We start from the raw sequence: 12,053 nt of genomic DNA, 5'->3' as shown, positions 1-12,053 counted from the left end.
CGAACCAGTAAACAGCATTACAGCGATAAGACATCTGAATAACGTTTCTAATTAGTTTTTTCCTTGGTTTTCCTCATCCCCCCCCCCCGGGCTAATTTCTGTGTTTAGCTGTCAGACGTTCGTGGCGTAAGCCGTGAATGACCTCCTGTCATAGTAGTTTTTTTTCATTATAATTGAAGGATAATTACTTTTCCACACAAAAATTTTCTTAAACACCAAAATAATAATTCAGGAGAAGACAGGGTTCGAGGTTTTGGAAGATACATATGTTGAGAAATAATGCGATTACCAAACGACTCTTGCCACATTTTTATTGTTGATTTTGCAGTAAAATTTGTTTGTTGCTTCGCCCTAGCGTAACCAGCCAGCATCTAATTCTTGAATTACCAGAAGAGAAATTGATTGCCTCGTCATTTGTTGCTAACGTTCGGCATTACAAGTATAACTAAGAGAAGGGGGCATTAGGCTACACGGAGACACAAATCTCCGCTCCATTTTCCAACTTCGGGTGTTCGTAGCAAACACGGGGATTAACCGCACGGTGTTAGCTGATCACACATCTACACAGAATCTTAAAAATTTATATTGTATAATACCTAGTTAAAATTATAGCTGTATACCACCATCTTGAATCCAGGAGTAGGTTAATGAGACAGTATGTTGCATTGAGTAACACGGACATTTAATGCTAAGAAATGCACCTGAAGATGCCAAATCGAAACAAGCAGTGCAACGAGATTATGGGCCTATTTATAACAAAGGAAGGCATATTGACAGTGATGTTAATATTATTTATTTATTATCAAAATGAATAAGTTTTTCAGATTATTTTTATTGTAAACCCCAGTAACAGATTGACATCTGTCGCGTAATTTTCGGGGTAGGAGACGTGGATAGACGGAAGCTGTCTCTCCATTGTGCGTTCATTTTGTGTACTATATATAGAATAATGTTTGTTTGAAGATAAGAGCAGGTTCAAGTGTATCGGTGTCGTGATTCATTGGACTGCAGTGAAAATCTATTCCCATTTTCACAATGTAGGCTCTGTGTAACCGAATTGGTGTAATATGGATCATGTAACGCGTGAAGTTTTGCGTTGTGCAACCAATACCTTATATGTAGGGAGTAATGAACACTTTGCCTTCATGGAATCTGCGTCTCGTACATCTCTCAGTGGTAACATAACAATGAGATAAACACAAGTCAGTCAACTCGCTGTTCGCACGTATAATACGATAAACAGTATTGGCCAGCTGTGGTTCACAATCGCACTGGAGGCGCGGCGCGCAGGTCTGGAGAGGACTTCCTTCCGTAGGATATTGATGCTGCTGCTGCTTCATGCGTCTGCATTGTAGAGTATTGCGTGGACAAGGCAGTGTGGAACATCATCTCTACAGAGGATCTTAACTGCAAAGAAGTTTTTTCTTTTGCGGTTTTCCAATCAGAAGAAACTTGAAATTTGTTCGATATTCTTCATTTTAAGTGACCGTGATTGATAATCGTGAAGACGTTTCGTCACTAGTGTATTTGTGTTCATAACAGTTGCATTGCAGCGCGAGAAACACAAGTCTGTAAGTATTGCACTACACGTGGGTCAGAAGAAATGTTACCTTTACTGTACAAATTAAGTACCTCTAACTGTTACAGTTATATTGTAGTCTTGCAGTTTATTACGTCTTGTAAGTAAATACGTAAGTAGGGTTTGGGAGGAAGATGCTACCTCCATAAGGAGACCACAATCTGAAATTACACTGCCGTGAAAACTTCAAATATCATTGTACTTTTATGTAATTCATTAAGATTGTGTCCCTACGTGTTATGTACGAGGGTCGCTCATTAAGTAATGCCCCACATTTTTTTCCTCAGAATATATTTATTCAAGATGGCTGAAATTTAGTGACAATATAAATCAATGTTTCCCTTACACATACTATTTTTCCACATAGTCCCCATCAACTTGTACGGCTTTAAGCCATCGTGGAACAAGTGCGTGCATGCCTTGCCGGTACCAGCTCTTGTCCTGTGCACGTAGCCATGTCCTCACTGCTTGAATCACGCTCTCGTCATCTTCAAATCTTGTTCCGCGGATAGCATCTTTGAGTGGCCCAAAGAGATGAAAGTCGGAGGGTGGATGGGGCAGCACCGTCCAACCCAATTTGGTGATTTCTTCCCGGGTTCTCGGACTTGTGTGAGGGCGTGCATTGTCGTGCAGGAGCAAAATTTCTGCTGGATGCTTGTGAGGCCGAACTCGTCGGAAACGCTTCTTGAGGGTTTCAGGGTCCCGATGTACGCGTCTCGCACCTCTTGGCATTACATCCACAAGAATGAACCCATCACTGTCCCAAAAGACAGTCATCATGACTTTTCCGGCGGAGGGAGTTGTCTTGAATTTCTTCTTTCTCGGTGATTGAGGGTGATGCCACTCCATTGACTGCCTTTTTGTCTCCGGCTCAAAGTGGTGTATCCAGGTTTCGTCACCTGTAATGATCCCTCAGCATCAAAACGCTTCCAACAATTCAGAAGAAATTGTTTTCCTTTGAATCCTGTGGTCTGCTGTGAGACTTCGTGGAACCCATCTTGCGCACACCTTCGAATATGCAAGAGCCCGGATAATTGCAATTACACTTCCATTGCTGACTGAAAGCTGTTGGGCCAATTGTCGAGTTGTGATGCGCCGATCCTCACGAATAATGGCATCCGCGCGGTTCAACATGTCTGGAGTGGTGGCTGTGGCAGGACGCCCAGAGCGCGGCAGATCATGGAGCTCGGTTTCTTCACTTCCTGAAGCTTTAACTCTCTTAGCCCAGCGACCAACGGTGCTCCTATCGACTGCACAGCTTCCATACACAGCACACAAACGTTTATGAATGTTCACCACCGTTTCTTTTTCAGCAACAAGGAATTCAATTACAGCTCGTTGCTTGTAACGAGAGTCGTTCACAGACGCCATTTTAACAGTTCACTACAGCTCCGCTATCGGTTGGAATCATTTGAAACTCCGTACACGAACGCGGGAAACATCAAATCTCAAGCATGTAAAAGTACACTTTTCTATCTTCATTATTGGCTGAGAAAAAAAATGTGGGGCATTATTTAATGAGCGACCCTCGTACAATAACATGTCTAAAATGCGCAAGGATTTACAAATATTTTAAATGTTAATATTGTGCAGAATTTGAAACAACTGTTTAAGTTATCGGAAGCGCCTTACTGTCGGAAGAAATGACGTCGATAATGTTTCAAAGTACGTGTTACTTACGCGTGTTCTGTGTGACACATCTCATGTTGCACCACCACATTTTTAAACAGTGAAAAGGAAGGCTTCTTATGTCGTGGCTTTATAAAATTTTCTCTAACTTCAATCCAATGCATGTTGTCCAGGAGAATAATTTTTTAACATTCAATGTTGCTTAGAAGTTTGGTCAAATTTGGTAAGATTCCTAACCATTATCTGCACTTAATAATTTTTTTTTTTACTTTTAATATTTGTATATTTTTATACATGCTGTAGTAGTAACAACTTTAGGGCAACATTCACTTCTTGCATTTTACTGTAATTTTTTTTTATATTTACGTGTTTTAATCTCATACGTGCTTAATCCTTGTAATTAGTTCTTCAAATGAAATTGTCAGTTATATTTAACACGCAGTAAAGTATGAATAATCTCAACGCTGTCATGGTGGTGTCCTTCGGAGGACCTGAGAAACGTAACAAACATCATGTTGGTTAAGTGTAAGCTGGACCGATACGGATAAAAATTATGTTCACGGGGCGACTTTTGAGGTAGATCCTTCCATTATTAAATTTAAGCTTTGTTCAATCTTAGATTAAATATGCAGACAGATGTAAGCACATCTGAAACGTCCGTGTACGTATATAAGACTGCACGGCGCAACAACCCAGAAGACAGTCAGCTTCATATTAGAAGTAAATTGAAAGGTGTTAGAGTCTACTCGTTCGTTCTAAAGTATAAAATTACATATTTTAATTGTATTATAGGCAACACTTCACTCTTCGCTTCTTTTTCATTGCCCATACAATAAATGTGAAGCACTTTTCACTTTGAGCGATAAAACAGACTCGAGAATTATCTGCTACCTGAAAGACTTTCTCCAATTTACAGTTGTTTAGGGTAACGGGAAACAAGACATGCTATCAAATGTTACTTCACTTCAGTCCCAAACATACTTTCGCCAACGATTTGTTTGATGTGTGAAAATTCTGGTTAATTTAAAATGGGTTTTAAAGTCTGTGGCATCATCATCATCTCGCCTGAAGTTGTCTAGGCCGTTTACACTTTGCAGAGCAGATAATAGTAAGTTCACCACAGATGTTTGCTTTCTCATTAGTGCCACACAGATGACCTTATCTTTTGCAGGGGTCTACTTAAAGGAAACAGATAAGAGACATATTCCTCTTAGACTTTGTGCATAAATTTTGGTGAACCAATAAAAACATACTTGGAGAATCTCGAGTTTGTTTGTCTTTATTAGATCATATTTCAAATTAACATTTTGTTTTCTATGTGAGGTTCTAATGTATAAGCTACGATCATTAGTTCGCCTAGCCGACGTGCCCTGTGCAAGAAATCAAGTTCTACGTCCATAACTATTGAATGGATTTCACCGAGTCGTAACAGTTTAAACGAGTTCTCTTATATTTCCTATACAAGGAATATTTTACCTCAAGCTCAAATCAGTCTTTATAGATTTCTGAAGAACAACTCATCATACGAACCATTCAAAAGTATATTAAAATCAACATTTTTCTGAAATGATTAATATTTAACGAAATACGATGAACGTATTTCCTGTTTCTGGAACGCGTCTAGCTTTGCAACTGTTCGTCAGTATTGTCAGTAAATAATCTTCCAAGGACAGAGGGATAATGATAAGCGAAGAATCTGATGTATATTCTTTGATGCATCTTTCCCTTTTATCTTCAGAGACATAAATCACATGTCGACGGGTTAGAAGTGAGTAAATTTGCTTCCTGCGGTCAGGTCAGAGAAGGGTTGTAATCACCTTCATATGAAATTATTACCGAAACGTCGGCCTTGAAGGATTATAACTTCCGTGATATAGGGAAAGTTATGTCATATATAAAATAAGTAATGGAAATAAAATCCCTGTGAAAATAAACTAGTGTAAACTCGCGGCCCGCGTGCATGTTTGTGTTTGCCTGTGTGGTAAGTAATTGTCTGATATCTGAAAACTCGGCTTTTCACGCTGGCAGTAACGGGAAGACTAGGACAGTTACATGCGTGTAGGAATAACACAACTGATATTGAAAGATTACTTGAGCGGAAGCAATGTCAAATACCTGATTATTTTAAATAAAATTGAGTAAAAATGCAACTGAGTGCAATAGTAAATTGTTATAATTTGTAATCAGTTGCTACGACGCTTAAAAAAATGCCTAAATTTGTAAACCTTCGGCTCGCGCGTCATAATAAAGGGTGAATGCAGCCCAGGTCTGGGTAAGATTTGAGAACCCTTTGGCCTGGACCACGCATGGCAGTGAGTTGATCGATTGCCTCAGCTTTACGCATTGTGTTGGACGCTGCTTATTGATACCGATGCGTCTGCTCAACTGCGACTGGCTTGTCATGTTGACATCCCCACCCACATCTTAGATAAGTGATAGGCCGAAGGAATCTGAGACTGACTAGGCGACTTTCGCCTTGATGTCACAGCTTACATAAGAACTCTTCGTTGAGTGGTTACTATTCCTGTTCAATACTCGGCAGATTCCCGGTTAAAATTTTAGCCCAGAGACAATCTATGTGGATGGATGTTTTCTGTAGCTGTCCTCAGTTCTTTCTGTCAAATTCTTGGACAGTACCTTGAATTGGGTTTTGCCTACCTCCTTTTGCATCCCATCATTCAACGACGTAATCTGAGGTATTGTAAGCATACGTAGTTAAATAAAATAAATATCTGCTCATAAAAATGTAGCCATTGTCAGTCACGTATATTCTATGAGGGCGTCGTTCGAATGATACGAAATGAATTGAAATTAAGTCTCGAGATGGCGTTTCTGGTAGCAATAAATGTAAACGAAGCGATGGTGGGGTCTGGTGGAATTTGCGTTTGGCGGGAACCTGGTTCAGTCGCCGTGAAGATGTTTTCATGTTTAATTTACTTTATAAAGGCTGTTATAAATGCTATTTAAATCTGAATTGCGAAGATAACGCTGGAATAAATAGTATTAATTAATATTCAACACAGAAAGGCTTTATTCCCGTCAACTTTGACGGGTCATACTACTCTAAACTCTGTAAATAAACAAGAACTTTACTCGTCGGGCCGAACTCGTCAGTTGATGACGCTCTCTAACTTATACAATTGAAACGCCGTCGTTAAATAACCGTATAAAAACTGACGTGAGAAATTTATAAAAATGTGGCTGGAAGACCTCAGAGGGTGTTACACCACTTTGAAGCAGTAATAGGTGGGAATAATTTAAAATGGATGTTACAAGAATGGCGTCAATGTTCGAATTGAACTGGCATTGAAAAGATTGCTCAAGACGGACGGTCCGTAAACTTTGTGGTGGAGGTATCACTGCAACAGGAAGAGAGGATAAAGCAGATTGCCTGCATACCACATCCTCTGACAGTGCCACAACAGGCTCCGCTTCTGCATAAAGATGGAACGAGTATCAAGTTTGTGTAATATGAACAACCTGTTCGATTTAATTTTTGTTGGTTCCCAATATCATCTCTGTTCCAAGAATAGGCGCCAGAAGAAAGGTTAGCTGTAAGTGTTAAGTTTTTCTCAGTTTCTTCAGTGTCTTCCACTGTGCAACTCTGGAGTCCGAACGAGTTATGAACTGTGCGACCAGGGTTCGATTCTCATCAGGAATTTCGATTCTTCTGTTCACTATGTCTCATAATTCAGTGGTCCACGAAAACTTCTACACGCACACCGAGTTGGTAAGATACCAGAAGAATTTATATCTTCTGGCAAAGAATATAAGAAGTACTACCTCCAAATAACCCAAACGTCTTCATGGGATGTTGCTGTCTTCTCGCTGTCCGCTTATCTTTATTGGTCTCATGGAGTTACGGTTCATATTTTAATCACTTTGAAATCAATGTCAATATTTAAGATGACTGTTATCTCAAAAATATAAATAAGGAAACTCGAGTGAGTGACGAGCCACCCCATAATATGAAGTCAGACAGTAAATAACACGAGATTGTCTTCGTCAGAGTAGTAGGCATTCCCGTCGTAGATGGTAAGTCCCTTACACATCATACCATCAGAACGGTCTTGCAACTCCACACATTCTGTAATTTGTGTTAGATGGATATCGGTGGTCAGCGTCCCACTGCTCCGCTTGAGGACAATACCTTCCTCGTCCGGGAAATCAAACCCCTATGGTTCAGCCCGGAGCCAGTCTTAACAAATTTTATTCAGCCAATGCGGTTTTTAATATATACTCGTACATACGAATGGAGAAAGACTAAGGGACCAGACATGTTCAGGAAACTGAACGTTAAGGCTGCCCAAACTGAATTCTTTCAACCCCGCCGCATGTATTACCAGCAGCCCCTCCTGTCAATATTCGAAATTATATCACCAAGGCAATATATACAGAGGGCGCTGAGCTGGCATAACGCAGCGTGAGTAAATAAACACGAATAACTCCGGGATATTTATACCGGGCATTCTATGTGTGCTGACTAAACTGAGACCTAAGAACATAAAATAAATATAAACCAAACCTTGTTTGGACTTGTCTCCAGCAAAAACCGATGACCGCCATTAGGAGGATTTAACTTCCGTCGTTTTAAATTGGAGATTGGCAAGTTCGGTCACAAAACCTTAAGACAAGAGACTATCTGGGAGACTTGGCGGGCACTGAAGGCCAATAGAAAAAATGAACTTTAAAGAAATATGGTGCAGGATGTGCATTTGACGAGGTCCACCGGAGGGCTGTTGTGAACACGGCAACGAACAGCCGGTTTTCTTAACAAGATGGAAATTTCTTCGGTTGCTGAGTAACCATCAGCTTCTCAAGTCGAGCGCAGGTTCACGTGACGGTACATACTGTAATTGCTTTCTCGTGTAGTTTTTACCATTCTCCTTCTGCTTCTACCTCTCTCTGCCTTATTACTCTCCTAAAGCATGACTTAAGACCGCTTTAAGAATGGATGATTCTACTGGACGAACTCAATGCTGCTGAAAGCGACTTTCTGCGCATTTTAATCCCCCACCCTCGTCATTTCTCGTATCCCTTTCGTACCCATGCCGCTTGCGTCGTTACTTTCACTTCTCTCATCCTCATCTTTACCCCCCCCCCTCCCCCGTTATCACATTTTCTTCAACACTTCCACATCAATGTTGTGGGCCTTTCTCTGCCTTGCTAAAACCAAATCGACCGCATCTTCCACACTTTGGTCTTCAGTAACTCTCATTAAACACTTCGTAATTACAAAAGTTGCTCCACCGAAAAGACTCTTGAGGCTCGTGACACAGAAGAACCTCTCACTGAAAATCATTCAATAATTTTGGCGGGACATTACTGAAATTAAGTGCAGGTCCAAGTACTTTACCGCGTGTTTTGTGCGTCGCACAGCACACAACATTCTGCCACGTAGCGTCATTTATCAGTCATCTAAAGTGTAAAGTCATAGCCCAAACGTCTGGGCCCACACATACGCTATCTCTTGTTAGAATAGAAATTAAAACCTTCCCCTGCATGTATTTTGGTTTCGACTGAGATGAACAGAAGCACCACTTGAGGAAGAATCAATATTTTCATCTCCTTTCACATGTTTATTTTCATTTCGGCATGTTACGTCAGAAGGAGCCTGGAGCTTTATAGCTGTTCGTAAAACACAGTAACCTATGGACCTTATAAGGAATACAAGGAATGTACTATATATACAGTTAAAAGAAAAGTAAAATAAGGTAGAGCATAAATCTGGTTTTATTTACTTTTTAGATCTCACAGTGAAGGCTCAAAGGCTATGTGACTGGAAGGCTGATGATGGTTCATAGGACATCAAATCCAGTGTAACCGTGTTCACGATGTGCCCCAATGACAACGGTGCTTGCACCAAACCATTGCTGCCGAGGAGGTAATAACTTTAGAGGTGTCTGAAAACAATGAGCAGAGCAGAGGAAAACATGCAGACCGGTGAGGAAGTGACGAGGTCAGAGGAAATTGCAAAATGCCATTGCTTGCACTCTTAACAAAATCAAGGAGGATAATAATGGGTTGGGAGTGTAGCATGGAAGGGAAGACCCGAGGTGAGACACTAGTCACAGATGGAAGGATAGCGTAATATTAAAATGGAATTTAATTAAATATGGTGATAGAACATGGACTGATTAATTAGGTTCATATCAGAGGTCAGTGGTGGGATCTTGTTAACAAGGTAATAAAACTTCAAATTTTTTTGATTTGCTGAGCGACTGTTAGCTTCTCAATAAGAACTCTGTTCCATGGAGCTATTTCACTTAGCTTGAGGGTTGGATGAATAATTACCCTCTTCAATTATACTTGGGAGAGAAAGCATGGGATATGTACATGAATGTTCATATATTTCAAGTACATTAAAATCATGTTCCATCAACTGAATTATCTTGGTGATGAATAAATTGTGTGTCTAAGCACCGTATTTTAAGGACATATGAGAAGAATAGGGGTAAGTATCCGAACATTCTTAACACGTGTAATAGACTGCTTCAAGTGGTCAGCTTCACTCTGACCACTTCGACCTTTGGGATGAGGCTCTTTGGGTTCTAGAAATCTAATCCAAATCATGTAACTTGAAGCCAGTCATTTTACAGCCTGGGCTATACTGGCCTAAAATTTATGACTGATTTTAATGTACTACTGAACACAAGCCTATATGCTGGAGTTAAAATGTCAGTTAATGTAGCTTGAAAATTCCATACAGTTATTTCCATAGACAGAAACACGTGCACGTCTTAATGTAAAGAGTCAATTTTTATCATCAGATTTTAATCAGATTGGAATGTGTTGACATTTTAGTAGATGTTCCATGTACCAAATTTTATGGCCTCCTCCTCGTTCTTCTTCATCTTTTGGGTCTCCGGTCCGTATTCGGTCCATGGCCTCCTCAGTTCTCCTCTTCAATTTGGTTCTCTGTTAGGTCCGTCTGTCCGAGGCTTTGATCGAGGTTTCGAAACATCTTCCTTTTTACGGTGCAAGGTTGTTAGCCTTGCGACCAACCCCCACCCTGGAGGACCAGGGTACCTGTCTTAGTCTGACCCTTCCCCCTCAACCAGTCTGGCTAGGGAGGCCCTACCAGTAGCTGAGGTACTCAAGCCCCACCACCACGACAAGGTGCAGGTACCATTAAGTGTGGTGCAGCTCAGTTACTATTCTTAATGACTTGGCATTTGGCTGGGACTGTTGATCTGCCCTTTCCAATATCTGTTAGAGCGACTCATGTTCTCTGTTCAGGTGGGACTCTCTGTTTGACAGTGAGGCTGGCAGTGATGTCATCTTTCTTGTGGGACCAGAACAGTGGCGTTTCCCTGGTCATAGGGCTGTCCTAGCAGCTGCTAATCCAGTTTTTCAAGCAATGTTGAATGGTCCCATGGCCTCTAGAGATACCACAACCATTCCCATTGAGGATGTCGATGGCCGAGCCTTCGAAAATCTCCTGCGGTAAGTAAACGAAAGTTTCTATAATCTGCAGTTCAATACAGGGTTGGAGGCAGTGGGAAAGAAGAACTTATGTTACAGATTGAGCTCAGATTATCCAAATAATGGCTATTGACTTTACTGACTGAGATACCATAGTTTACAGTATAATTAAAATCTATTCAATAAAGCCTGAAAACAAAATGTGTTAGGTTAACGGAATGTCATTAAGAAACTGCACTGAGCAGGATCCTTGAAAAGCTGACAGACTTTCAAGTGGTCAAGAAATTTATTTCAATTTTACGAAATTCAGAAACTCATAACATGTTACTGTACTGTATCCTGAGCAAATTAAATGCAGCTTACGACTTCACGCCCTATAAGAGCAGTCAGCAGTCTTTCCATTGTTGTCAAAACATCAACTATTCGTACCTTTGTTGAGGGCTGCAAAGAAATTAATAAAGTGTGAACAATAAGTAAAAGTGTGTTTCTTTACCTTGCAGAGAACTGGTGATTTCACTTGAAAAAACATTATTGTTGTATTTCTTCACAAAACTCGATAATACTCTCTTAAAAGGCATCTGATGTAATATTTAGAAAAGAATATACTTTACGTAATGAAAGAAATTTCAAAATGTGTTAAAATGCATTAAACTTGCAGATAATTGCTTATTAACTAGTATTTTTCTTTAAAAAATTAATTCCCATATTAAGATTCTTAATAAGTTCGTAACTGCAAATGCAATTAAAAAGCATAAGTTCTGTAAGAAATGCAACAAAGTAATCAAATTATATTAAAGAAAGTATCCTACAAAAATGTAGACATCTTAATTTAAAATACCTCATTACAAATGATAGAAGACCACAATAATATTATTATTAGCTTGCATACAAAAATTGCTTGTTCATTATCAATAACACGTATATCAAAAATTATTTGCATGCAAAGACGATCACGGATAATATGGTAATTAAGTGCGTCTTTTCACTGCTAAAGTCATCTACTTGAGGCACTGTGGATTTTCAGTATTCTCTTTCATGGTCAAAACTTAATAGTAAAATAACATGAATTCAGTGTTGCAAAGAACTGATAGTAGCTAAGAGTGTCTATGTGAAGTAAAGGCTTTGACTGTCTTTTTTAAACAATGCATTTATTCTTGGTGATTGCCATGGATGCAATATCAGAGTTCTTTTAAAAAAATGGACTCATGTCATTTAATGTGCTCCTCCTGGGACAAAGTGGGAGCACAGATCTAATTCAATTTTGTTGTTAATAAGTGTAAGATAAGTTCTGTAATTTGAAATTAAATTAAAAAGAAAATATGTTTGTTTCACATAAAGTAGGTGAAAACAGTTGAAGCACATAAACTTACTACTAATACTACATTTAATACAAATGGTGATTTAGCTCGGGCACAACGTA

General features: G+C 39.6%; 1 protein-coding gene across 7 annotated transcripts in view; it reads left to right on the top strand.

Annotated features, from left to right (window-relative positions):
- The window catches only part of LOC110839344 (BTB/POZ domain-containing protein 2), a 49,702-nt gene that overhangs the window by 33,707 nt on the left and 3,942 nt on the right, over positions 1–12,053 (top strand). For 4 of the 7 annotated variants that reach the window (XM_022083484.2, XM_022083467.2, XM_022083475.2 and 1 more), the window contains 2 exons: positions 8,957–9,092; positions 10,448–10,654. In XM_022083484.2, the coding sequence (XP_021939176.1) occupies positions 9,043–9,092; positions 10,448–10,654 (257 nt within the window). In that variant the 5' untranslated portion in view covers positions 8,957–9,042. The other 3 variants (XM_022083492.2, XM_022083511.2, XM_022083519.2) reach the window with 3 other exon arrangements.

The sequence above is a fragment of the Zootermopsis nevadensis genome, unplaced genomic scaffold (genome assembly GCF_977971745.1).
Source record: "Zootermopsis nevadensis isolate Lab colony 2312 unplaced genomic scaffold, Znev_1.0 Znev_ptg000017l, whole genome shotgun sequence".
Taxonomy (NCBI): Eukaryota; Metazoa; Arthropoda; class Insecta; order Blattodea; family Termopsidae; genus Zootermopsis; species Zootermopsis nevadensis.
This window is presented reverse-complemented; position numbering and strand designations above follow the sequence as displayed.